This window comes from Nothoprocta perdicaria, unplaced genomic scaffold (assembly GCF_003342845.1).
Source record: "Nothoprocta perdicaria isolate Ctin4 unplaced genomic scaffold, notPer1 scaffold_40, whole genome shotgun sequence".
In the NCBI taxonomy this organism is placed as follows: domain Eukaryota; kingdom Metazoa; phylum Chordata; class Aves; order Tinamiformes; family Tinamidae; genus Nothoprocta; species Nothoprocta perdicaria.
In genome coordinates this window covers 3,212,858-3,236,202 of record NW_020455644.1, presented here as the reverse complement: position 1 = coordinate 3,236,202, position 23,345 = coordinate 3,212,858, and the positions used below count along the sequence as shown (strand labels likewise).

The 23,345-nt window shown below is 46.8% G+C and overlaps 1 protein-coding gene across 1 annotated transcript in view; it reads left to right on the top strand.

The window, feature by feature from the left end:
- OSBPL10 (oxysterol binding protein like 10) overlaps positions 1-18,639 on the top strand; it is a 91,653-nt gene extending 73,014 nt beyond the window's left edge. The window contains exons 7-12 of the mRNA XM_026045558.1: positions 2,014-2,160; positions 6,948-7,419; positions 13,328-13,514; positions 14,594-14,776; positions 17,534-17,687; positions 18,415-18,639. Coding sequence (XP_025901343.1) covers positions 2,014-2,160; positions 6,948-7,419; positions 13,328-13,514; positions 14,594-14,776; positions 17,534-17,687; positions 18,415-18,459 — 1,188 coding nt within the window. The 3' untranslated portion in view covers positions 18,460-18,639. The remainder of the gene's footprint in view (positions 1-2,013; positions 2,161-6,947; positions 7,420-13,327; positions 13,515-14,593; positions 14,777-17,533; positions 17,688-18,414) is intronic.
- Positions 18,640-23,345: the final 4,706 nt, after the last annotated feature.

The following is a 23,345-nucleotide window of genomic DNA, read 5'->3' as shown; positions in this document are numbered from 1 at the left end:
AAAAAAAAAAAAAAAAAAAGGAAAAAGGAGAGGGGGAAAAAAAAAGACAGAGGGGGTGGTGAGTGAGGAGGGAGGTTCCCTGCTTGTTTCCAGCACTGCTAATTCCTGCTGGAGCTCGTTCGCCGCGCGCTCCGTGGATGGCGGGAGCAGAAGCAGCTGTGCTCATTCAGTAGCTCCGTGCTCTCCATGAGGTCAAGCTGGATCAAAGGGAAAGCCCCCTTGGAAACGCCGGCCGTAAGTTCTCCTGCTTGGGCACGCTCGCTCTGGGAAAACGCAGCCGCGCTCCCGGCTTTGCCTTCCCAGCAGATCATTCTGTGCAGGGATTTGTTCTTGGAGCTTGTCGATAAGGCAGCGGTTGGATAAGAATGCAGCGCGTGATGGCAGAAAAGGGGTTATTGTGCTCTATATTTTCTGAAGGAGTGGAAAGGGAAGAAGAAAGTGAGGTTTTCCCTTTGGAAAAGCTCCAAGATATCACCAGATATCGCCATCACCAGGTTCTGTTTTGTGTAGTGTGCATGTGCAACTTTCTAGGCAAGGTAGTTGCAAATTACCATTTAGTGCCCCTGGGTGTTGCCAGGTTCTTTAGCTACCTGGAGCTTAGGGCTCTAGTATTAATTTATTTTGGCAGATAGATATTGAAATATGTAATTGAAGGGGCGGGGGAAGGAAAAGCTTAACTCAACTTTTGGAAAAATCTGCTTGTTTCTCATACTTAGTAACATACAATCTCCTTATGTAAGCAAGCTGCTGTTCACTTGAGGGCTATCTGATGTGAGCATTCAGAGTGTTTTTCTTCCTTTTTTTCCCCCCCAAAACCTAATTCTGGGTGTCGCCTAGTTTTAATGGAACTTTTTCCGTGGCGGTCTCTGCGAGCGAGCTGAAGAATTTCCCATGTAACGAACGAGCTGTTCGTGCAGGAACGCTGCCCTTCATGAGGCACGAAGCAGTGCTAACTTCTGCAGCTCGAGCTGTCTCCTTTGCAGCGTGCAGGCTTGGGGGAATAAGAAAAAAGCGAGATGTGAATTTGTTAGCACCGTAGCACAACAATTTTTATTTAAAAAAAGGCAAAGAAACAGAAACCCCTTGCCTGAATGGGTACCGCAAGGTTTGTGCTTTTATACTTCTAATGGAATACCAAAGGAGGTGAATTTCAAATTAAAACCGAACAAAGTAAATGCCACCTGTTTGGGATATTATTACTAATATATTGAAATCCCTGAGAGGAAATGAAGTATTGCAGATCATTATCCTTCTCTGCTGTCTTGAAGGGAGCTGGTGGGAGGCTTGTCTCTTGATCTTCAGCTAATGACTGCAAAATGGTCAGTGCTGCTGTCACTGTTGCACTCAATCACAAACAGCATAACGTAGCAAATGTCATAAAGACTCACTGTGGTGTCCTGTACCCCCCGCCAAAAACACAGTGTCTTTGTATTTTTGAGGTTATATACTTTATTTTAAATCTGCTTTTGTTTCAGTCTCCTTCACTTAATGGTCTTGGCCCTGGTGGTCGGTAGCTTTGGCTAACTTTTTATTCTTAAGGCTTGGATTTAGAAAATGTGAAGTTGGATAAAGGAATGGGGGGGAAGTAGTGTGAAATTCAGTCATGCAGTATAGATATAGAGTATGAATATGCACTGGAGAATATTCTTATGAATATTCTTAAGAATAATCTTATGTTTTTCCTTATGAAACAAACTCCTGAAGATTCATTTTCAATTATGTACTTCTATTTCGTAAATAGAAGTGCATTTAGTGTAAAATGCTGCAATTCTGCCAGACGTCACTGCACTATAAATAAGAGAAGTGTCAGAGGTTAATTTATGCACTCTTACCACTCTTGTTTGGAGGACAGAATAAAATTGCCGTACAAAACTCATCCCTGAATTTGTTTGTATATTTTAAAGGGGACTGACTGTGTTTCCCTTGAGCCAGTTTTATTTTTAAACCTACCCAGTGAAAGAGAGTCATATTGTATCTTTTTCATCCAGATGGTGATGTTTGTTTTCATTTCAGCATTCAGCTTCGGAGTTGATCCTAGTTGAAGATGAAATGACAGATACCGAAGATAATGAAGAGGAGGATTTAGGAGTCATGGATGATCAACGTAGTGTAATTCTCCATCTCATCTCTCAGCTCAAACTTGGCATGGACCTTACCAGGGTATGGACACTATCTCTCTTGTATAATTGTTCGGTCTTTCCTCTTTGCATATGTGTGTGTAATTCCTGTGAGCATGTTTTAGCTTTGTAGAAAAGCCGAATCAAAGAAGCAAACTTGCAAGTTACTTGCAAAATACTGCAAAAAATGAGGATGAGTTTCTCTTTCTTTTTTGTTTTTTACAAGACATTCAAAGCAACTGTATGTTCTGTATGCATCCCAGATGTATGGTAAGTCAGGGTGCATTGAGTGTGCAAGGAACCATAATATTAATTTTATGGATGAAGGAGATACGTGCTTGAGTTACTGCTTTGAGGCTTGGATTCCATTTAATTACTTGACAGCTTCACAAAGATGCTACAGCAAAGAAGTCCTCTGAGCATCGCCCTTGCCTGTATTAAGCAGCTGGCCAGCTCAACCTTCTGTGCATACTTCTTGTCCTGGAACTGTGTGTTTCCCCACGTGGATGTGAATGGAGAGAATATGGTACCCGAGAGATTAACCTTAAACCCTTAGCATTTTGAAAATAATGTAGATGTTCTTGAAACGGGAAACTCGTCCTCTCAAGTAGCCTTTTGTTCCTGTGTTATCTTCTCATGTGGCTTTGAAAATCAAGTGGGCTTTGTTAAAGGTATGGAATACCTTTTCCTTCACAAAGGCTTTCTTCTTAAAAGCAAGCAGAGAAAAAGAATGTTACCTCCCCTCTCCCTCCAAATATAACTTCCTTTGACTTCCATCCCAAAACAGTTTGGGATGACTGGAGAATTGCGTTTTTGCATGAAGTAGCTTATGCAAGAGACTCTTCTCAGGGGTGTTTTTATACTCTGAAGAGCTACCTCTGTATTCCTATCCATCTTACACATTACTCAAAATTTATTTCCGTTATTACATTCTTACAGAAGAAAGCTTTGTCAATATATTCTGCTTCTCTGAAACAACTGAGAGTGTTTCAAAAACATTTGCATTTTCAAGACTGAACAATTCTATGATCCATTGCTGAGTTAGCTCTGGAATAGCTGTGCTGCATTTGATAATTTTTTTCTTTAATAGAACAAAAGTGTCATCATTTCAATTGTGAATAATTTATGTCTGTCACTTCTTAGTAATCCAGGTTATGTACAGCTAATTTCTGTTTTTTTTTTTTACACTCCTCAATTTTTCATAGCTCTTCCTCTTTTCTCTTTTGGTATGTTGAGACTGTCTGGATTCATAATGCTTAAACTAAGCTAAGATTCTGTGTGTGTGTGTGTGTGTTTGTGTTTATGTGTGTGAAAAATATTTTGTCTTCGCTAATGAACAGGATCTTTCTCCTGTGATATCCAGTGTCATCTCTTGGGGATTTCTGTCCCTTCTGCTGTGAAGACAAACTATTAATGTAATAAGAAAGTGTAAATATTTGCAGGAAAAAAAAAAGGAAAGTAAATGTATGTTAACCTATTTCATATATATATATTATTCCTAGATGAGAATTTTTGAGGGTAATGATAATGGTGTCTGATCTGAAGTATGGCAAAATATCAGCAGGCAGGAACATAGGTGTAGCACAAACCCAGCCTGAAAAGAGGTATATGGACATATGGCTAAGTCAGATACATCTGTAGTCTCTGTGATGCATGAATACACATATGATGAGTATTAATGAGACATACCACATGTGCACATCACTTTTCTGACCATTTTGGGGATTAAAAAAAAGTTGCAAGACAGCTGGCTGCCTTTTTTTTTTAATTAACTTTGCTTGCTGACATGAGGCCCTCAGCACCACGGGCGTGAGGTGCTAAAGCTTGGCCGGGCACCCTTCCTTATTCCTCTAAAAGTGAGAGTGCAGATAACCTTTACACTAAAGCAGGAAGCATAAGGATGAAGCTTCCACTGCAGCTGGCTGTGACACAGTTAACATCATAACAGGATGTTTTAAGTGTTTGCATTTTCCGGTGCCTTCTTCCCTAGGGTTGTTTCTTTGGCTCCTGTTATGAGCTAGAGATCGTTCCATGATGCTCTCGTGGACAAATGGCTCTTTGGAGCCCAGGATGGTGTTTGGTTCTGGATGCCTAATCGTTACCCTCATGTACCACATCAGAGGAAACAGGAGCTTTTCCTTTTCCTGAGGGGTGTTGGCTTGTGTTCGTGTTGGCCTTGCTGGCTGTGACACGTGTTTCCCATGAGGAGGAGGATGATAGCAGCATTAAATGTTGGAAAGGGGTTCCACGTGTGAAATGTCACGTGTCCAGGCCTTCTAATGAAGGACTGAACAGTAGAAAAGTGCTGGGATGAGGAAAGAAAAACAAACCAACCTACAACGAAGCGTCAAACCTGTATGGGGATTTGCTGGAACGTGCTGGAGTGGGCAGAGGCACCTCCATAGCTGCTGGAATGCGGTGCAAAACTGATCCCTTGGACGGGTCTGGGGTTTGCAGACTTCGCTCAGAAGTTGAATTGCTGAAGAAACTTGTTTCTAATTTGTTGATACTTCTATTTATAAATGAAAAAAAATGGTGACAAAAATCTCCATTAGCCTGCTGAATGTATTGGCAGATAGCATCTACCGGATTCATGCTGTCAATTGGTGTGGATGGCTGAAGACTCTCCCACGTTCCTTCTCCTTCCCTGCATAGTTACTATATGCAAAAAATAAAGGGCTATATAAAAACGATCCTAAAAATTCGGTAGGGTGTCTGCCTGCTGCAAATTAACATGGTAGTTTGCTTCCTATGTCTAAGCTTTTAAGCTGTGTTTCAAACTTTACCGTGTAAGTGGGATGAAAATGGTCTGTGTTATTCCTGCAGGCAGTGAAACACCCAGCATGGCATGTCCTGTTGGCATTCCCAAAAGGAAAGAAGTGCAGGGAGCAACACTGGCCCCCATGATTTGCCTCAAAGCAAACAGTAGAAAAAGGGATAAATATCTCTGTTCTTACGCTATTATTTTTTTTTCTTTCTCATCCTGTGAAGAGGCAAGGGTAGAATCCATATGAAACCACTTTCTTTTTACTTTGAAGCCTGAGGGAGAATAGAGGCTCTTCTGCCTTGTTTTAGTCTTGTTTTAGCAGGGAGATTCTTTGCTGCAAGACTCAAGCTGTTTCCTATGTGCCCTGCAAGGCTGTTGCAGCCGCTTAGATGTCTTTGCCAGTTTTTCCTCAGAGGGAAAAATTAGGCTGTTTTGTCCTTTTATGCAGTTACCAAAACCTCTCTTTGTAGTCTGGAAATAAAGAACGTAGATCTGACTTGCATTTTCCCAGGTAGCCTACTCGGTTTGGCTGCGGAAGAGGAGAAGACCTTGTGCCTCTGGAAGCCCCAGCACAAGGACTTGATGGTCCCAAAGCTGGCAAGGGGAATACTGCCCAAATTTTATTTATTTCTGTGAAAACTGCACAAGCCAATTCTAGAGAAGACTAGTTACCAAAAAATAAAAGGCTGGTGTGTGTTTCTGCCTATGGTAGTTTGTGGTGAAGGAAGTTACTACTAATGCTTACAGGCTGTAAGGATGTTTGATAATAGGACATGTTTTCTAGGCTTTTCTTGTAATATTGTAATTGTGTAAGCTTTAAGCCACAAGTATTTTTCATATGTAGCTCTGCTTCCTTTTGAGGAAACAATTCGATTATTCAGGGATATTACAGGAATAATTTTGCTTGATTTGGATATAAATTTGTAAGAATTATTCACTTCTCCTGTAAACACTGCATATATTTATATATATAAAATATATTCACATGTTTTAGATGATGTATAGTAGGTGTGTATGCTACCAAACCAAATGACCATCTGTTTTAGTGCACTTGCAATATGTGGAATTACTGTGTAGATAAGTTAATGGAGTGTGGACTACTGTGACTGGAATTTTTTGTTATTTATTTTTTAAAGAGCTAATCCTTCAATAAAGGTTCGAAATCTTCTTTTTCATTATCCATGAGATCCAAAGGAATGGAACAGTTCTTTGGTCTGGCTCAGAACCGGGGGGATGCAAACTTATTTAGATTTCAAGGGTAGCTCCCTGCCTGCTCTAAGTATTCCTCACTTTTGAGGAAAGGAGGAAGATCCTTCTAAAGAGAAGGACAAAAAAGGAGCCAGAGGGAGGAAAGTGGAAGAATTTGTTTGTGTGAGCCAGGTCGCATGTTTCTCTGTGACTGTTTTTAGTAGAGTGCAGCGGTTCTGCACGGGGCATCATTGGTTATGGGTAGTTTTTTGTCCGTCAGTGACAGATCTGCTCCTTGTCATCCCAGGAGGCACCTCGGAGCTGCCCTGAGCATTTTCTCCCCTGGGTGCCTGGAAAAGGGTCCCGGAGCTCAGATGCAGAGCCCGGCTGAGCATGGGCCGGGGCGCCCCAGCATGAGAGCCGGGGTGAAGGGTCTGGGCTCGGCCACAAGCCGCGGGGTCCCGTGTGCACCCAGCTCCTGCTGCCCGCCCTGAAACACCCCTCTCGGGGGGCTGGGCACGGCCTCCCTCCCGGGTTTGCCTTTCTTAGGGCCTTAGTGAGAGCTGGGGTTGCTGGTAGAGCCAGCTGCGTTCGCCCCCGAGGATGCGCCCTGCAAGCGAGGAGCGTGCCTAGAGCAGCGGTTCGTTTGTGAGCCGGCGGAAGCAGAGGAAACCTGCACCCCGGGAAGCGGGAAGCGCTCGGCGCAGCGCTTGGGGCTGCCCACTTGATTTCATTCACTCATTTGTCGCCCCTTGGCCTGTTAGTTCCCCTGCGACCCACGGCAGCGGGCGAGGAGAGGAGAGGAGAGGGGGCGCTCCCGGGCCGCGGTGCCGTCGCGGGGCAGTCACGTGTGCCTTTGTCTGCTTTGCATACAGGTAGTGCTTCCCACCTTTATTTTGGAGAAAAGATCCCTGCTGGAGATGTATGCAAATTTCATGGCCCATCCAGACCTGTTTTTGTCAATTGCAGCTGGAGCCACGGCGGAGGACAGAATTATCGCCTTTGTGGAGTATTATCTCACGGCTTTCCACGAAGGCCGCAAGGGAGCCGTGGCCAAGAAGCCCTATAACCCTATAATTGGCGAAACCTTTCATTGCTCGTGGGACGTGCCTGCGGACAGAGTGAAGCCCTGCCGAGGCCAGGGCGCCTCCGCGGCGGCCAGGGAGCTGGGCCCGGAGCTGCCGGGCAGCTACAAGCTGAGGTTTGTGGCCGAGCAAGTGTCCCACCACCCGCCCGTCTCTTGCTTTTACTGCGAGTGCAAGGAGAAGAAGATGTGCGTGAACGCTCACGTGTGGACCAAGAGCAAGTTCATGGGCATGTCCATAGGCGTTTCTATGGTAGGTGAAGGTAAGGAAGACGCTCTTACTTTATTTCTTGGAGCAAAACAGGGGTGCCAATACAATAAAAATCCATATAGTTGATGAACTGCCTTGCTCTGCCTCTGTGGTGCTTGTTTTTGTGGTGGTTGGGGTTAAAACTCTGGGGTCTGTGGAGCTGTTCAGATTTTGCTGCTGTTGTGCAGTCCATGTGCATATATGAGATACTACACACATAAGGATAAGGCTGTGTACTTGGGGCTGCTAATTACATCTGAAGTGCAGGGGCGAGTTCAGTTGTAATCCCACATGGATATTGGCAGTGTATCCTCTAGGAATGTTTTTAATCATCTTGATCATTTTAAAGATAATATCCAGTTCAGTGTGGAACAGTTTCACAATTGAAGTGAAGTAATAGTAAAATTATATGTTTGTACTTAAGCCTTTCATTCTTTTTTCATCGCTTCTGTGAAGATTGGAGGTTTCTGTACTTTAGTGAATTAATGTATTAGCTCAAGCCATGTAGCAGGTCACGTGGGTGAGATAAAAATCGTGGTTTGTTATAAAACATCATTGAGAATGAATTCAGAAGTACTAGGGATTGTGACAGATCCTTAATGGATCATGTGAATTGATGCCTCTACCTGCGGCAGCCGCTGCTGACTGCGAATGAATTGATTTGATGCTTCTAAGCAGCTTCACCCCTTTTGCCATTTGAGCATCATTTCCTGGGTGCGTTTCTTGTTTTCTTAGTGTTTTCTCTTAAGTAGCTTTAAGATTGCTCTTGAGAAGTGGTCAGAGGCCCCCAGGGGAAGTAAGTGCTTGGTTTGGCCTGTAAAGAAGAAAATAAGGGGTAGAATGAGCAGCAGTGACTTGAGCTGAATGGGATCAGGTGATGGGAAAGGGCTGCAGTGGCTTCTTTGCTCGTGTTGACGCAGTGGCACTTTCGTAAGTGCAAATGCAGGGGTCCTGAAACCTCCCCCTCGATGGATTTGATGCTGTTGTGATAGCTAGATGTTGGTGGTCCGCTTGGATCACAGAATTACGGGAATTGGGAAGGGAAGGGAAGGGAAAGGGGTCCTCTGGCTTCTCTTCCCACTGCGCTGCTTCAAGCCTGAGCTGTTGGTTTCTCTTGCTGTATTTTTTTTTCCAGTAACTACCCATTTCTAGAGCTAATTTTCGCAGTGAATTGAGATGTTTAGTGGAAGTCAAATGAAATGCAAACTTATGCAGGAGTAAGGGAATTTCTCTTTCTTGCTGCTAGCACACACGAGTCCCTGGGATTGAGGGTGTCTGCTGGGGGGAGTTGCTTAAGACTTCAAAGTCCTGCAGTGCCCCAGTTTTGTGAGATGAGGAGTGTAGGAATTAACTGCTTCCCTAGCCCAGGAATCACGTAATGTGCATTTGTAAGAATAAATTACGACAATGATAAATTGTCATCACCTTCCTCCCCCTCCATTTATTTATTTAATTTATTTATTTTCAGGATCCTGGGAGGGGTGCCACGAGTAGAAACAGGCTTTGGGGAGCGTTTCTACGGGTGAACCTTGTATTGCAAGGTTCGCTACTGTATCTGCAAGGAGTATTTGCAGAGGAAATTTGGGTTTGCTATTTTTGTTTGTCTCATGCTAAGCATTGCAAAAGCTTGTGGCAAACTATGCAAAACCTAAAAACTACTACATAAACTTTCTCTTGCACTATATAGATGCAAGTTCTGTAATAAACTGAGGTTAGCATGAATACAGTGGAATATATTGCTGAACTCTGGATTTACAATGTGAAAAGATATTTGTCTATTTACCTTTCTGTTAGTGCAGAGGCTGATATCACTTTAACTTGAAACACGTTTGGAGGATTTTCTTGGTATTTAAGGTCTCTCTCGGTTTGGTGCCCACTGTAAGCTCTAGAGTTCACTTTGCATATGCAAAGGACTTGGACTTGGAAACGCTGCTTTCAGCTAAGTATTTCTGCGTGACTGTCAGATGAATGAAGCTCGGCTGTTCCTCTACAGTTGTATCAAAGCTTGGGACTGATAGCATATAAGGAGTTTGTGAGGTGTTTCCAAAACTTACTGGTATTTTTTAGATTGTGACAGTGGCCGTGGTGAATTGGACATGTTAGTTTTTGTGCTTTAGTGTTCAAAGCACTGGTGGTTTTGCTGAATCAGGAAGGACTTGGAAGGTGCAAAGGCTTTAATAGGAGGGTAAATAGTCATGAGATTTAAGGGCAGTATGGTGCTGTTGTAGCAGGTTTATAATTCAATATTGTTGATTTTACAGAATTTAGAGCATGTTGCACCTCAAAGGGAAAAAGATCTATTTTTTTTGTCTTTCATTTTTGTTTATTAGTTCAAAGTAAGTCTCAGTTGCAGAGGTGCAGAATGAAGGTACAGAAGACATTGCTGGAAATCCCCATGAAAAATTTATTTATTTATTTATTTTTATTTTGCTCTTCATCTTTGGGTGTGTATGCTTTACAAATATAGTAGCTTTCTGTTTGCTCTATGACAGGAAGTGTTTTTCAGAGTAGTCCAAAGTGAATTTCCTCATGAGAAGGCTGCCCTAAACAGAAGAGAGTGGTTTTGCATATAAGAATTGATGTTGCATGCACAGCCCCAAATTCTGGTTGATGTTAATTAGGCTCTAATGAGAGAGCGCAGGAGGGGAAGAGGGTGCAACGAAGAGAATCGTATTAGGATTTAAATTGGCAAGGGATGGGAGAGTTAAAGTAAATATTTAATGTTTTCTGCATGATCCAGAGAATCATCAGGCAGATGGTGGTTTTTATCGTGTAGGGCGTTTCAGTGGAAAAAGCTGCGTTAAACGAACTGGTTAATTTTGTGGAGAAAGAATTCAAAATCAACCTTTGGAAGGGTTGGTAGGTAGGGGAAAGGTTGAGCGCATTTTCCAGGGTAGAGCTGGATGAAAGCAGTGAACAGTTATTCGGAGATTATCTGTTCATTTTAAAATTTTGTATTATAAAATATATATAGGTTATATTATTATGTAATGAATAATTTCTATTCCTGATGCATAAGTGACTTCTTAACTTACCAGCCCCAAAGATTAACTGTTCCTTGCAGCTGGACCTAGTAAAAGTGTTTCTCTTGTGCTGTTTTCTGTGTTAGTATTTTTAGCCCACTGGTTTCAAGACAGTTCCTGTATGCCACGTGCTGTTACCTAACTGAGGAAATGGGTGTAGTTGCCGTAAAATACACAGTGCTGGGCAGTTGGTTGGGATATTTTGCAAGTTCAAGAGCCCAGTGGAAACATCTCCCCTTCTCCTGCTTGAATCTGCAGCTCACCCCCCTACCCAGCTCCTTCCTTGTGGCACGTGATGGATAATGTAGATAGTGGGAAGAGCCTGATAAATTTGGAAACTGCCCACAGCCATTTACGACCCAAGTATCGATCACCAAGTGATGGGAGGGAAGCATTAAATTTCACGTGTCTCTTCAGCTGCTTTATTGATCCCGGGCCTCCTCTGTGTGTTTGGTCAATATGTGGGACTGGAAAATCTGTTCTCAGAGCTACAGAGTCAGTGAGGGCCGTGCAGCAGTCAAAGGGGCAGAGTTACGTGGTGCTAACAGCCCTTCCCTTAGCGCAGGCTGAGGAATCGTGGAGGAAATGTGGTCTCAACCAAGGGCGAGCATAGCATGTTTAAGGGGAAATTTCAAAATTCGGGGCCTGTTTATCAAATAATCACCTTCCCAGGGATTTTTTCCTGCAGTACGCTAGAGCACTAAAGATGTTTTTCCTCACAGAGTACAAAACTGGTGCCTTTCTTTCCCTGTGCATAATAGTTGTATATAAGATCTTTTTGAAGAAGTATCTATAGTTTCTAACAGTAATGTGAGAGGAGGAATCATTACTGAACAGAGTGCAATCCTCTACAACGTTTTATCTGTATTTATAACTAGCGAATTAATTAAAAAGAAATAAATAGGAGTACAAATGAAAAAAAATACCCTGTATATTTTTAGCAGTTTTTTTTTTAATGATTGGTTTACATACATTGAGATGCTGCAAGCAGATCCCAAAAGTACACAGTGTTCTCTAAAATAATTATTAGAGTTTAGGTTTTTTTGTGGGTTTTTAATTACTCAAAATTAAAACTGGCCAAGCTAGGGCAGGATTCAAGTTGTGGTAGCAAATACAACAGTTGTCCCTTGGCGTGACATGAAGCTCAGGCCAAACCTGCCTGCAGAGCTCCAGCCTTCACGGCACTTCAGTTATGCTTTGCATGTGAGCTCTGCCAGCGACAGAGTGAAAAATTAATATACTCGTTAATATAAAAGTAATATCACGTTAGGGATATCTAAAGCCTCCTCTTTGTTCTTGAGACTTCAGCGCATTCAGTGTCCACCCGGCACCGGCCTCTTAAGCCTTGCTCTTAGAGGAGCCATCATGGGAAGTGGTGATCCCAGGGGGCTGCGCTTTGGCCTGTGGAGGGAACATGGGGCTTGGACTAGGTGGTTTCCAAAGGTCCTTCCGACCTTGGGCTATGGGAGGTTCTTGAGAGCCTCGATGTGCGTTTCTGAGGAAGCCACGGGCCAAACCGGCGTGTTCGTTCAGGGCTGTGCGCCCACTGTGGGGCCCGCAGGCCCCATGCGCCACACAAGCAGCATCCCACAACACAGGGCAAACGCCCCAAGGTGCCTTTCCAGCTGCTTTTCCTTAGTTTTCCCTTGTAGGTCGTTGGGGCCGAAGCGTCTGTGGCGGGGGCGCCGGCGGGTTGCGGGAGGCCGGGCGCGAGCGGCTTGCCGCCATGTCGCGCATCCCGCGGGCCCTTCCCTCAGGGAGAGGATCAGCGAGGAGGCGCCGGGCAGCTCCCCTGCCTGCACTCGCTGCTCATCGGGGCGTTTGCCAACGGGACGGGGCTCTTAGAGCTCTGTGCTCCTAAATTCCGAGTGTTGTTCAGCTTTGGGTCTTCATCCAGCGTTAAGGACGCGTTTTTGTGCTGGCAGCAGTAGCGCCTTGTTCCTCCTTGGTGCTTTTTCATCGTTACGTTTCATACCGTTTTGCAAGATCAGTGTCATTATTCCCTTAAATAGAGAGGCAAACAAATAAATACTGCTAATAACGTATTTTGATTCTTCCCCATCTGCCTGAGGGTGAGGGTAAATTGACTGAAGCTCCTCTTGTAGTTAAGCAGTTGCCGTTGCTGTTTGTGTGTCAAGATTGTTTTCCTGGTTTTTCAAACATCTCTGGGGTCTCAGTGCTTCCTGTGATGGGCTATTTTCAGTCTCTGTTGCGAAAAAGAATGTTTTCAAAGCAATAACTGTTGTCCTCAGGCAATTTTTAAATGGGACACAAGAGAGTGTAAAGCTCTAATCAACGATATGCTGCAGATATTTGGTACTACGTGATGTTGTGTGTGGAGTTTGAAGGGGCTCCTCACCTGGTCTTACCTGGTTCTTTAGCATCCTGAGGAACAAAGTGCAGCTACGAAGAGCTGCATCATGAGCCTGGGGAAGGGAGCCAAGGGCCCCTGGCCATGCACAGAACTGTCTCTGTAGACCTAAAGATCTTGAAAATTACCCTTGTTTGCTGCTGTTGTTAGTTTTCTTGTTTTATTTTTGGTTTTAGTCCCATAATGCTGAGGATGGAGGAACCTTTACAGTGTGAGATAGAATTGCTAGGAATTTGATCCGCACAGTAGAGAGATTGCTCTCAAAGGTAGTAGAGCATTGGTCTGTTTCCCCTTTGACCGATTTATTGCTTGTCAGTAACACAAAGTAGTCCAGCCGGTTTTGCTAGTAAGCCATTTGGTGCCACCAGGACCACAAAGTAGTTGTCTTCAGAGCAGATTTGCTTTGAGTGCATTCCAGAGGTGTTTTTTAGTAGCCTGCACTGTGGGGTCTCTGTGGGGAGTAACTCTGTGTGCCAGGTCTTACAAGGAAGTTTTAATATTTCTTGTTTGACTTCCGTCCTACGTAGGTGTTCTTCACTTGCTGGAGCACGAGGAGGAGTATGTTTTCACGCTGCCGAGTGCCTATGCTCGCTCCATCCTCACCATCCCCTGGGTGGAGCTCGGAGGCAAGGTCAGCATCAACTGCGCCAGGAGCGGCTACTCGGCCACGGTCACCTTCCACACCAAGCCCTTCTACGGAGGAAAGGTCCACAGGTAGGGGGATTCCTGCCCGCTTCCTGCTGGCCGCCCCCTGGATTTTCATTAGGGAGATTCACCTGGACACCTGTTTAATTCTTCTATTAGACTACTCTCTTGGCAGAAATCTGGATTTCTTTTCCTGTAGGTGTCTGAAGTGACACCCAACGCTTCCACTTTAGAGCACAATTTACTGCAGTTATTGTTTAACTTAATGAGATACATTTCTCTCGTTGAGCTAGGGTGAATGCGTTCGTGCAGGCTTTCTCGCTTACAGAAATTGCTGTGAACTATTTAAATGACTTCCCCTTTTTATGGCTCATATGCTAGTGCACAGTGCAGGGTCGGAAGAGAGTGTGTGTAGGAAAGGCAATAGTCCAGCTGCACCAGTGGCTGCTTCTGTGGGAGCTTTGTGGATGAACTGGTGGTCAAGTGGAGCTAAGAAGCATAAGTGCTGCTACTCCTAGTATTAGCCCAGTACTGGGCACTATTTTGCACTGAAATTCCAGATAAAAATATTATTTACATGCCTCTCTAGAATAATGTGAAGAGGAGCAGTGTAAGACAGTTTCCTGACTTTATTAATGCTCAAATTGATGACTCCCAGTTACAGGCATTCCCAGACCTACATACATACCCTTGTTCTGCTGGGAGTTATAGCAGTTTCCGTGACATGGGTTCACTTACCTCTTGAAATGGTGTTTTGTAAGGTTATATCTGCTTTGCTGCAGTAGATCTAATTATTCTATATGCAAGTCAACCATATTAATGGTACTTGTGTTCAGGAAAATATATCATCATAAACAGTTTTGACAGAGATTTTCCTGAAAGACACAGATTAGTAGTTGGCACCCATCAAAGAGAGTGCAAATTTGCTGTCTTTAAGTTGCAATATGTTGTTAAAATACACATGCATGCACATCCACAAACATAAGCAGAGCTTTCTTACGTGAATCATTCTTTTTAGCGGTGCTAAAATCTGCTTGAAATATGATTTTGTAGATGTAGAAAGCTACTTGTAGGCTTAGTTGCAATAGCCTTTCTCAATGCTGTTAATAAATGGTACCAATTATTTTTTTTTCTTCCTCTTCTCTTAGGGTGACAGCTGAGGTGAAGCATAATCCCACTAACACCATCGTGTGCAAGGCCCAGGGAGAATGGAATGGCACGCTGGAATTCACTTACAGCAACGGAGAAACCAAAGTGATTGACACTACCAAGCTACCTGTTATCAGGAAAAAAATTAGACCAATAGCCAAACAAGGCCCGCTGGAATCAAGGTGAGCACAGAGGCGTTGCAGTATTTTCTTCTGAACTTCAGGTGAGAACAGAATAGTGAAGCAAAGTGCAGTTAAAAAGGGCACGGTTCAAAAAAGCCTTTCTTGTAGTGTGTTGATGCAGGCATAAGTAGCTGAAGCTGCATGTGTTGGTTCTTCCGTACATCAATTAGGTTATAATGATGTATGTTTTAATTTTGTGGAGGAGAGATGTGTATATTAATTTTAATAAGCATTTGAAAAAGCTAACGCAGTGTTCTGCCTACTCTTTTGAGTGGTCCTTTGTGAGACCATTGTGGCCACTCTTGGCCACCTTTATGTATCCTTTACATGCTTAGGGCTCACATCCAGGATAAGCTCTTCCATCACTTTTTCTATCGATAAGAGGTGAGAGTCCCTGGCCTGGAGTTTCCCGAGTTCTCCTTGGTCTTTGTGAACCCTGGAATGGCATCACCCTTCTTCCAGCCCTCAGGAACCTTTCCTTATCCCCAGTCATCTTTTGAAGATGACTGAGCGGGGCTTAGCAGTGATGTCTACCAGCTCTGTCTGCACTCGTGGGTGCAGCCCATCAGGGCCCATGGGTCTGCAGATGTCAAATCGGTCTAAATGATCTCTAATCTGGTCTTCCTCCACCAAGGAGGAAAGTCTGCGTTTGTCCAGGTTTTCCTCCCAGCTCTTCCTGGTCTGGGATTCCTGAGGACTGGTCTTAGCAGTAAAGACCAGGGCAAAGACGACGTTGAGTCTGCCTTCTGTGTCGTTCATTCTCCACCAGGCCCCTTGCCCTATTCTGTAGCAGGGCCACGTTCTCCCTAGGCTTCCTTTTGTCTCTGATGAATTTAAAGAAACCCTTCTTGCTCTTCTTGACATCCCTTGCCAGGTTCAACTCTAAATGGATCTTGGCCTTCCTCATCCCATTCCTGCATACTTGGGTAGTGTCTCTATGTTCCTGCCAGGTATTCCTGCTATATTCCTACTTCTGCCTTCTGTATACTTCCTTCTTCTGTTTGAGTTTTGCCTGAAGTTTCTTGTTCATTTTCACATGTTTCCTGTCCTCTTTTCCTAATTTCTTGCTCAGTGGGATGTACCGTTCTTGAGTCTGGAAGACGCTTGAATATTATCCAGTTCTCCTTCTAGAGCCCTATCCCATGGGGTTCCTCTGAGCAGGTCCCTGAAGTGGCCCAAGTTTGCTCTCCTGAAGCCCAGGATTGTGATTCCGCATCCTCCTTGCAGGATCCACCATCTCATGGTCACTGCAGCGAAGGCTGCGCCTAACCTTTCCATCTCCAAGAGGCCCTTCCTTGTCTGCTGGTATGTGGTCCAGCAACAGCCTCTCTCCATCGGCTGTTCTATCAGCTGGGCCACATCCTGAGGGCTCTGCAGGAACCTCCAGGTCTGTTTGTGCCTGGTCGTGCCCCCTTTCCCAGTCATCCTGGGGTGGTAGAAGTCTCCAAGCTTCTCTGTCCTGCGTGTGTCCATGTGCAGGCACTTTGGGCCCTCCAGAGGGGCGCTGGGGCCAGGAGAGGTGTCCCCTTAGCCTTGTCTCGTAGGCTCTGAATCAGCTCTGTGCCATTGCTGGAGATGCCCCCACTTGAGCCCTGTTTCGCTGACTGCAGGGGCTCCTCTAACGCTCTGCGTCCCGGGACCTGCCTAGCTTGAAGTCCTCCTCAACGGGGCCGTCCTCCTCAACGGGGCCGTCCTCCTCAACGGGGCCGTCCTCCTCAACGGGGCCGTCCTCCTCAACGGGGCCGTCCTCCTCAACGGGGCCGTCCTCCTCAACGGGGCCGTCCTCCTCAAKGGGGCCGTCCTCCTCAACGGGGCCGTCCTCCTCAACGGGGCCGTCCTCCTCAATGGGGCCGGCAGCCTGTGGGCACAGACACACGTGCCCCATCCAGTGAGGTGGATCCCATCTCTCCCAATCAGGCAAATCCAAAAGCACGAGCTCCATCTGCTAATCTAGAAATATGTTTTCTTAACAGATGTGTCTTGAATCATCGTGCAGGGTCAGATGTTGTTTTGCACTCTAAATTTTCTACTTATTACTTATTTCTACTTACTTATATACTCTCCACTTCCATTTGCTACTTGTTTATCACAAACTCATTTTCCCCCTAGTTTCGTGTTAGTAAGCAAGTTATAAATACCCAGTGTTTCTGCAGGATATGCAGTTTATCAGCTTATAAACAGAAACTCATTTAAATGTCCCTGCAAAGATGTTCAAGGCAAGCTCAGCTTCTCGTGAGGGTTTTTCTGGGCAGAGTTGTCACTAGGATAGTATGGTATGAAAAAGCATTGCCTCTGAGTAGGGCCAGTTATGTGGAGAAAGAAAACTGGTTATAAACTGGTAATTAGTGCTAAGTGGGAACATACAGCGTGGATCCAAAGGGCTTAGGATCTCAGGCTTAGGTCAGTGCATCCCCTGCCCAGCTGGTAAAGCTGGTGGGGACCGTGGTGCCCAGGGTTAATGCACCCTGGCCTCTGCCTAACGTTGCCCTGTAATGTGGAAGTGACCCGCTCATGTAGCGTGGGAATGGGAAAATGGGAACGGGATGATGGAAACCAAATGGACCTGTTCCCGCTAAACAGGTTGTGAAAACTTGGGGACATCAGAGAGAGGTGCTGGGAAAGTTAGCTTGGGAGCAGAATACTGGGAGCGGAGCAAGTGTGAAAATCGGGTGAAAATGCCCCTCGCTGGGGCATCTGCTGCAGCCACGGGGTTTGTTACCCTCCTGAGACTCACTTGCGCCCTCCTTGGTGTCTCAGGCGCCTCTGGCAGCACGTGACCAATTCCCTGAAGGAAGGCAACATCGATGCAGCCACGGAGCACAAGCACCGCCTGGAAGAGCGGCAGCGAGCCGAGGAGAGGCAACGCGCCGCGCTCCCGGCGCCCTGGAAGCCAAAGTATTTCACCAAAGAGGTACTCGTGTTATCCTCCTGGGAGCCAGCAGCACCCTGTGCCCGCCGGGCAAACGGGTTGGCTTCTGATTTTTGCTGGGGCTCCTGTTATTCCAGATCCCGGGGTTTTTCCTTCATTTTGTCTTGCTAGATTTCTGCTCTAGGGAAGGAGCAATGGGCTGCTCCTTGTGTGTTTTTGCAAACTTTTACACCTCCCTCTACACCTGCCTGATTTAACCTGAATTTTTAATGAATTGGTCTAGTGAGAGACACCTAAAGTTACATTTTTTTTACCTGGAAGTACACACCTTGATTTGTAAGTGCTCTCTACTCGCATCTCCTGCTAATCTTGATCTCGGCAGATTAAAGAGAATGTAATCTAGGGATATTTACCCAGTATACATGTAGAGATATTAAAAAGCTTTGGATTTCATCCACTTCAAGTGAAATTGATTTCACTTTAGTTAAGCTTTGCTCTCTCTAAGAGAGAAGAAGGAGAAATAAGTCTTAACTAGGGAGTTGCTGTGTGACCATATTGTGAAGTGACCCCTTTCATGTAGCTGTTTAAAACAGCAGTTCTCAGCCTTGCTTTTCTCTCCCTCTTCTTATTTTCCCTCCTGCCAAAATCAGTTATAAATGCATTAAGCACTGAATTTTCAGATGACAGCTACATGTTTTTCTTGTGTGTGTGTGTATGTATATGAATGTGCATATATCTTGTTTGTAAACTCTCCCTGATTTTCTTGCAGGGCGACGGCTGGCTGTACTTGAATCCTCTCTGGAAGACCCATTGATAAGAGAGAGCTGTTGTCTCGCAGCGTTTACCTTAAAGGCATTAAAATGGCACAGTATATAACTTTCAGAAGTCGCTGGATAGGTCCTGTTGCCAGAAGATAGAAATGGGAGGCTATACACTGCGAATGATGCATCTCAAAGTAACCACGAGCTCAAGTTTGTTCAGGAGCCATTTTGTGTGTATGTACAGACACACACACACACACACACACTCTTACATATATACACACGTATGTACACCCAGTGTGTATGTGTGTTTGCGTGTGTGCTATTTACACTATATGTAAGCAAAGTATAAACACTGACAGTGGTTTAAAGACCTTATTCTCTAAGTTTGAGGGCAAAAAACTCTCACTGGAATCGGGTAGGGTTCCCCGAGTCGCGTGCTTGCAGGATCAGGCCCTATGTTAGTATTTCAGAGTACTTTTTTATTAGTCCTGGTTAAGGTTTTCTATTTTCCACTTTTGCCAAACATGTTTTGCACTCGGACGCGACGCGTCGCTTCCTGCAGCCCTCCGGCCTCGCGGGGCCCGGAGCGGCTCCGTGGCCGGCGCCGCGCGCGGGACCCCGCGCTCCCCGGAGCCCCTCCTGCGCGGGACGTTCCTGTCCCACATCCCGGGTTTTTGGAGGCAAACGTCACCATTTCAGCTGCAATCGACCGCGCTGAGATGAGGCGGCTGTTACTGAAGCGAAGGGAAGGGCTGTGATCCGGCTTGGAAAGCGAGTGAGCCAGCGGCCCCGGAGCGGCGTCCTGCTCTGCGAGCCCAGCCGGGGACGCGCGGGAGTCGCGCTCTGCAACTCTCACTTGTTACAGCTCGGTTGTGGTTTTAGTTGGTGTTTGTTAAAAGGTGATTTTTTGGGGGGTGGGGGAAAAAAAGTGACAAAAAGAAACAAATCCAAGACGTGCTGACTTCTGCTCAGCGCCTCTTTTTACAGTGCCCCTTTTCAAATAACCACTCTGTTTCTAACATGCAGGAGCATGGATGCCTACCTTTCTGTAGTTCTGATTAATTTTGTGCCTTTCGCCTGCTTTCTTAACACAGGAGCTTACGCTTTGTAGCTGTTACTCGGATATACTTAGGCCGAAGCACTGCGTATGTCTGTTCTGGTGTCTTGCATCTTACAGTAGTGGGTTTTTGTTAGGTGTTAAAGCCCCCGGGCAGGCGGCTGGGAGGCTCTGTAGAGGTGCCTACCTAAGGAAACATCCCCCTGGTTGGTCACTCGGACGTGACACTCGATAGATCTTTTAAATTTTGACCTCCAGATCCTTATTAAATGAGCTGTGGTCTCCTCTTCCTCCTACATGCTCTTTTGTCTGTTTGTATATACTTTTTTCTTGCACATTGGAAAGATTAGTGTTCTTATTGACTTAAATCCTATTTTTTAAAGAAATGCGGACTGTCTGAGCTTGGTTTTCTAACTGACACTTCTTTTTTTTTTTAAGAAAAAGATTATTTTTAGTATAGTTAATGTTTTTCTGTGACAGCATAGAAATGATGCTCTTGCGGGAGGCACTGAACCACTCCCAAGCATCACCAGGAAATCTCATCCCCATTGCCTGCAAGAACTAGTTTGTAGCAGATCCCTTCTTGTAGAGCTGAGCCTGGTGAGCAGCTCGATCTGTTGGCACCAGTCCCTCTGTCTCCACAACGAACAGCAGAAAATGCAGATTCAGACACAAACACAGAGATGCTGTAGCTCCTCTTCTGGGGAGAAATGGGGAAAACGTCCTGCTTGTAACGTGCTGGAGATTCCTGCCTGCCGGGATGGCTGGCCGTGCGGGCCGAGGGCTTCCGCCGTGTGCTCGGAGCCTGGGAAGAGCCTGGCCCCTTCTGCCCAGAGCAACTTGGGCACGACGGCACAGAAAGGATCCCGTTGGAAAGACGCTATCATCAACAAGAGATTCCAGAACAAGACTCCCACGAAGCGCCACTTCATTCTTCCGTTGGTTATGGATTCCGTATGTTTTACAAGACTGAAAATGAAGTATTCATGAGCCTTACTCTGTAAGTTGTTCCAGTAGCTGTCTCGGACTTGCCAGTATGAATAATTTCCTTTTCAAGTAGCCAAAGCATTGTAATGTAAAAACCTACCTGTACCTTAGGTCTTTTTTTTTGTGTGTGCACACCTGTAGAGAGCCTCTGCAACTTCTTTTGTCTTTCTTTCTCTCTTTCTTCCTTTCTTCTTTTCTTCCTTCAAGTGGAAATGGGCAGAACACCAATCGAGCCCCTCTCGTTGACCCCCTGCCTCGCTCCCCGTCCTGCTCTGTGAGTGCAGCCTGGCCCCGCTCGTCAATAAAACACTGGTTCCCTTTCGCCGTGGCTGCCCTTCCTCTTTCCGCGGGTGCACGGCCGCTCTCCGTGTGTGCCCACGGCGGGACGGCGACGTGTGTGAGCCGCTTCCGGGGCTCTCCTGGAAGCGGCTCCCCAATGGAATCCTCTCGCTCCCCCTGTGGTTGTTGCCACATTCCGTATAGGTCAGGGTGAATTTGATCTGGCCGACAGCACATGGGGCAAATAGGGCTAGGTGGCCCGCGCCGTGCGTGGCCGGGGAGCCTCTGCTTTATTGTGACAGCCACAGAGCAAACTGGGCGCCCGCGTTCGCTTGGTGCTGAAGGAAACAGCTCCTGTAAAGCTCGTGTTTGCAGAGGTTCGTGCTTGGAGTTGGCGTTCAAGGTGCTGCCGAGCTGTTGCTGCAGCTGTTGGGGGCACAACAGGCGCCGCGGAGACCTCGCTGGTCCTGACCTGTGATTTCCAGGTTCCAGTGAACGCAGCTCTGGTTTGGTCTCAATGTTGGCAACTGCCTGCCTGGCTGCAGGTGTCGCGCCAGAGCGGCCCGTGGCGCTGCACAGGGCCCAGGAGGCCGCTCCCCCGCAGCGTCCCGTGCCTGGCTCCGGGCCTGGGGCACGTCTCGGCGGGCTGTGGCGCTCGCGGGCGCTCACCGCGCAGCTCAGCTCAGCTGAGCTCAGCTCAGCTCTGTGCACGGGGGAGGCCGGTGCCCGCCAGCGCCGCGGGCCCTGCCCGCCGGAGTCACTGCTCAGGCCAGGGCGCCGGGGCAGCGGGGCGCTGTGCTCCGGCGGCAGGGAGGACTAGAGCTCAACCAGCCCCGTGTCCCGGCTCTCGGCCCGGGTGCAGGCCAGCTCAGAAATAGCGCTCTCAACCTGGGCTTTAAAGGGAATTTGCCCCCTGGCCGCTGCGGCGGCGCGAGGGCTCCCCGCATGGCGCCAACGCGATGCCAAACGAGGGCACCCCGGGCCGGGTAAATCACACACAGCTCTAGCAGCAGCAGAGCAGTTTCCTGTTTTATTGATAACAAGACTGATATGTAGCGAGGGCTGCGTCACAAAGCTCTGTTCAAGAGTAAATACAGCACGATCTTCCCTTTGTTTTCCCCCCGCCCGCATTCTGGCCCTGCCTCCCCCACTGAGACGCTTTGCCCCGGGCTCAGCCCGGGCCGTGTGCTCTGCTTCCCCGGCGAGGGTTGCGCAGCACAAGGGGCGCCAATCCCGGATCCAGGCACGTGTGGGGCGGCAACTTCGCCCACAGCCCAGTGTGGGCTGGCTTGAGGAAGGGCCGTCCTCTGCAGTGCTGTGTGGGGCCGGGCCCTGCAGTGGGGCAGCCGGGCCTTGCAGCGGCGGCTCCGTCGCCCTCGGGTGCAGCGGAACAATCGGCTACGGCCGCAGCGCAGGGCCTGGAACGCGGGCAGACCGGGCAGGAACCTGCTCCGGGCACCTCTGCTCCGGCCAGGGCTGCTGCTGCTTCCTTTTCCCGTTCTAGGGGCCGACTGGACTGGAAAGCAACTTCTCCTCTCTCCACAACAGCTTCCACGTTCCTCTGGGATAGCGCATTTCAGAGGGCTCAGGCAAGGCGCAGGCAACCACAGCTGACTTCGGAAGTCCTTCTCTCAGCATTAGCTCGGCCTTAGAGCAAGTCCTTTTAAAAGAGCAGTTCAGTGAGGTAAGAGTCCCCTGTCCTGGCGCTGTTGCGAAGAACTCGTCAGCCAAGATGTAGGGAACCGATTCCCAGTGGTGCTGCGGGGGAGCAGGTGCTCCACGTGCCAGCGAAACACGGGCTGGAGCTGCTGCAGCCCCGGCCGGGGCAGAGGAAGAGCAGGAACCGCCGGCACCGGACACCTCAGCGCACGCGGAGCCTCCGTCACCTTCCACGGGAAGGACGGGGGGCCCGGCCGTGGCTCCGCGCAGCCGGCCCGGGCAGGGCCCGTGGAGCAGGAGCAGGGAGGCCGAATGACTCGCGTGAGCGACGGGCTCCTTGGGACCGTTCCCAGGCTGGCGGAGACAGAAGCAACGCGACACCCGTAACACAAAACTTGAATTAACTTTATTTTCCCCTACAGTCAACAACCGGTCCGCATTGAGCTTGAAAGCAACAACGTAAAACGGAATCTCCCGGTGGCGAGGGGCCAGAAATCCAGAGACGTTACCCTTGGGAAAAGGCTGCAGCTGGAGCGTTGGTCTGGATGAACCATTGGAGTCAAAAAAAAAAAAAAAAAAGAAAAAAAAAGAAAAAAAATCTACATCTTGGGAAAGAAGCAGTGACATCTCACAGAACATTGTAAATTTACATTTTCTTTGTGAAAGGTACATACTATTCTGCATTTTACATCAAATCACTGATGTAAGTTGTGTTCCTATAAAAAAAAGTTACAGCCTGTGCCAGGAAAACAAACTGCAAAACCCCTTTCTTCTGTTTTATTAAAAGAAGATTTTTCAAGTCTGTATATTTTTTTCCTATAGCTGGAAAATGAACACGTTCAGTCTCCATTTATATTTTAGTGCATTTAATCTGATGTTTTCACCATAAAAAAAAATATATATCAAAGACAGACAAAGCAAATAGCGCTGTGGCTGGAATTTCTTCAGTTGATT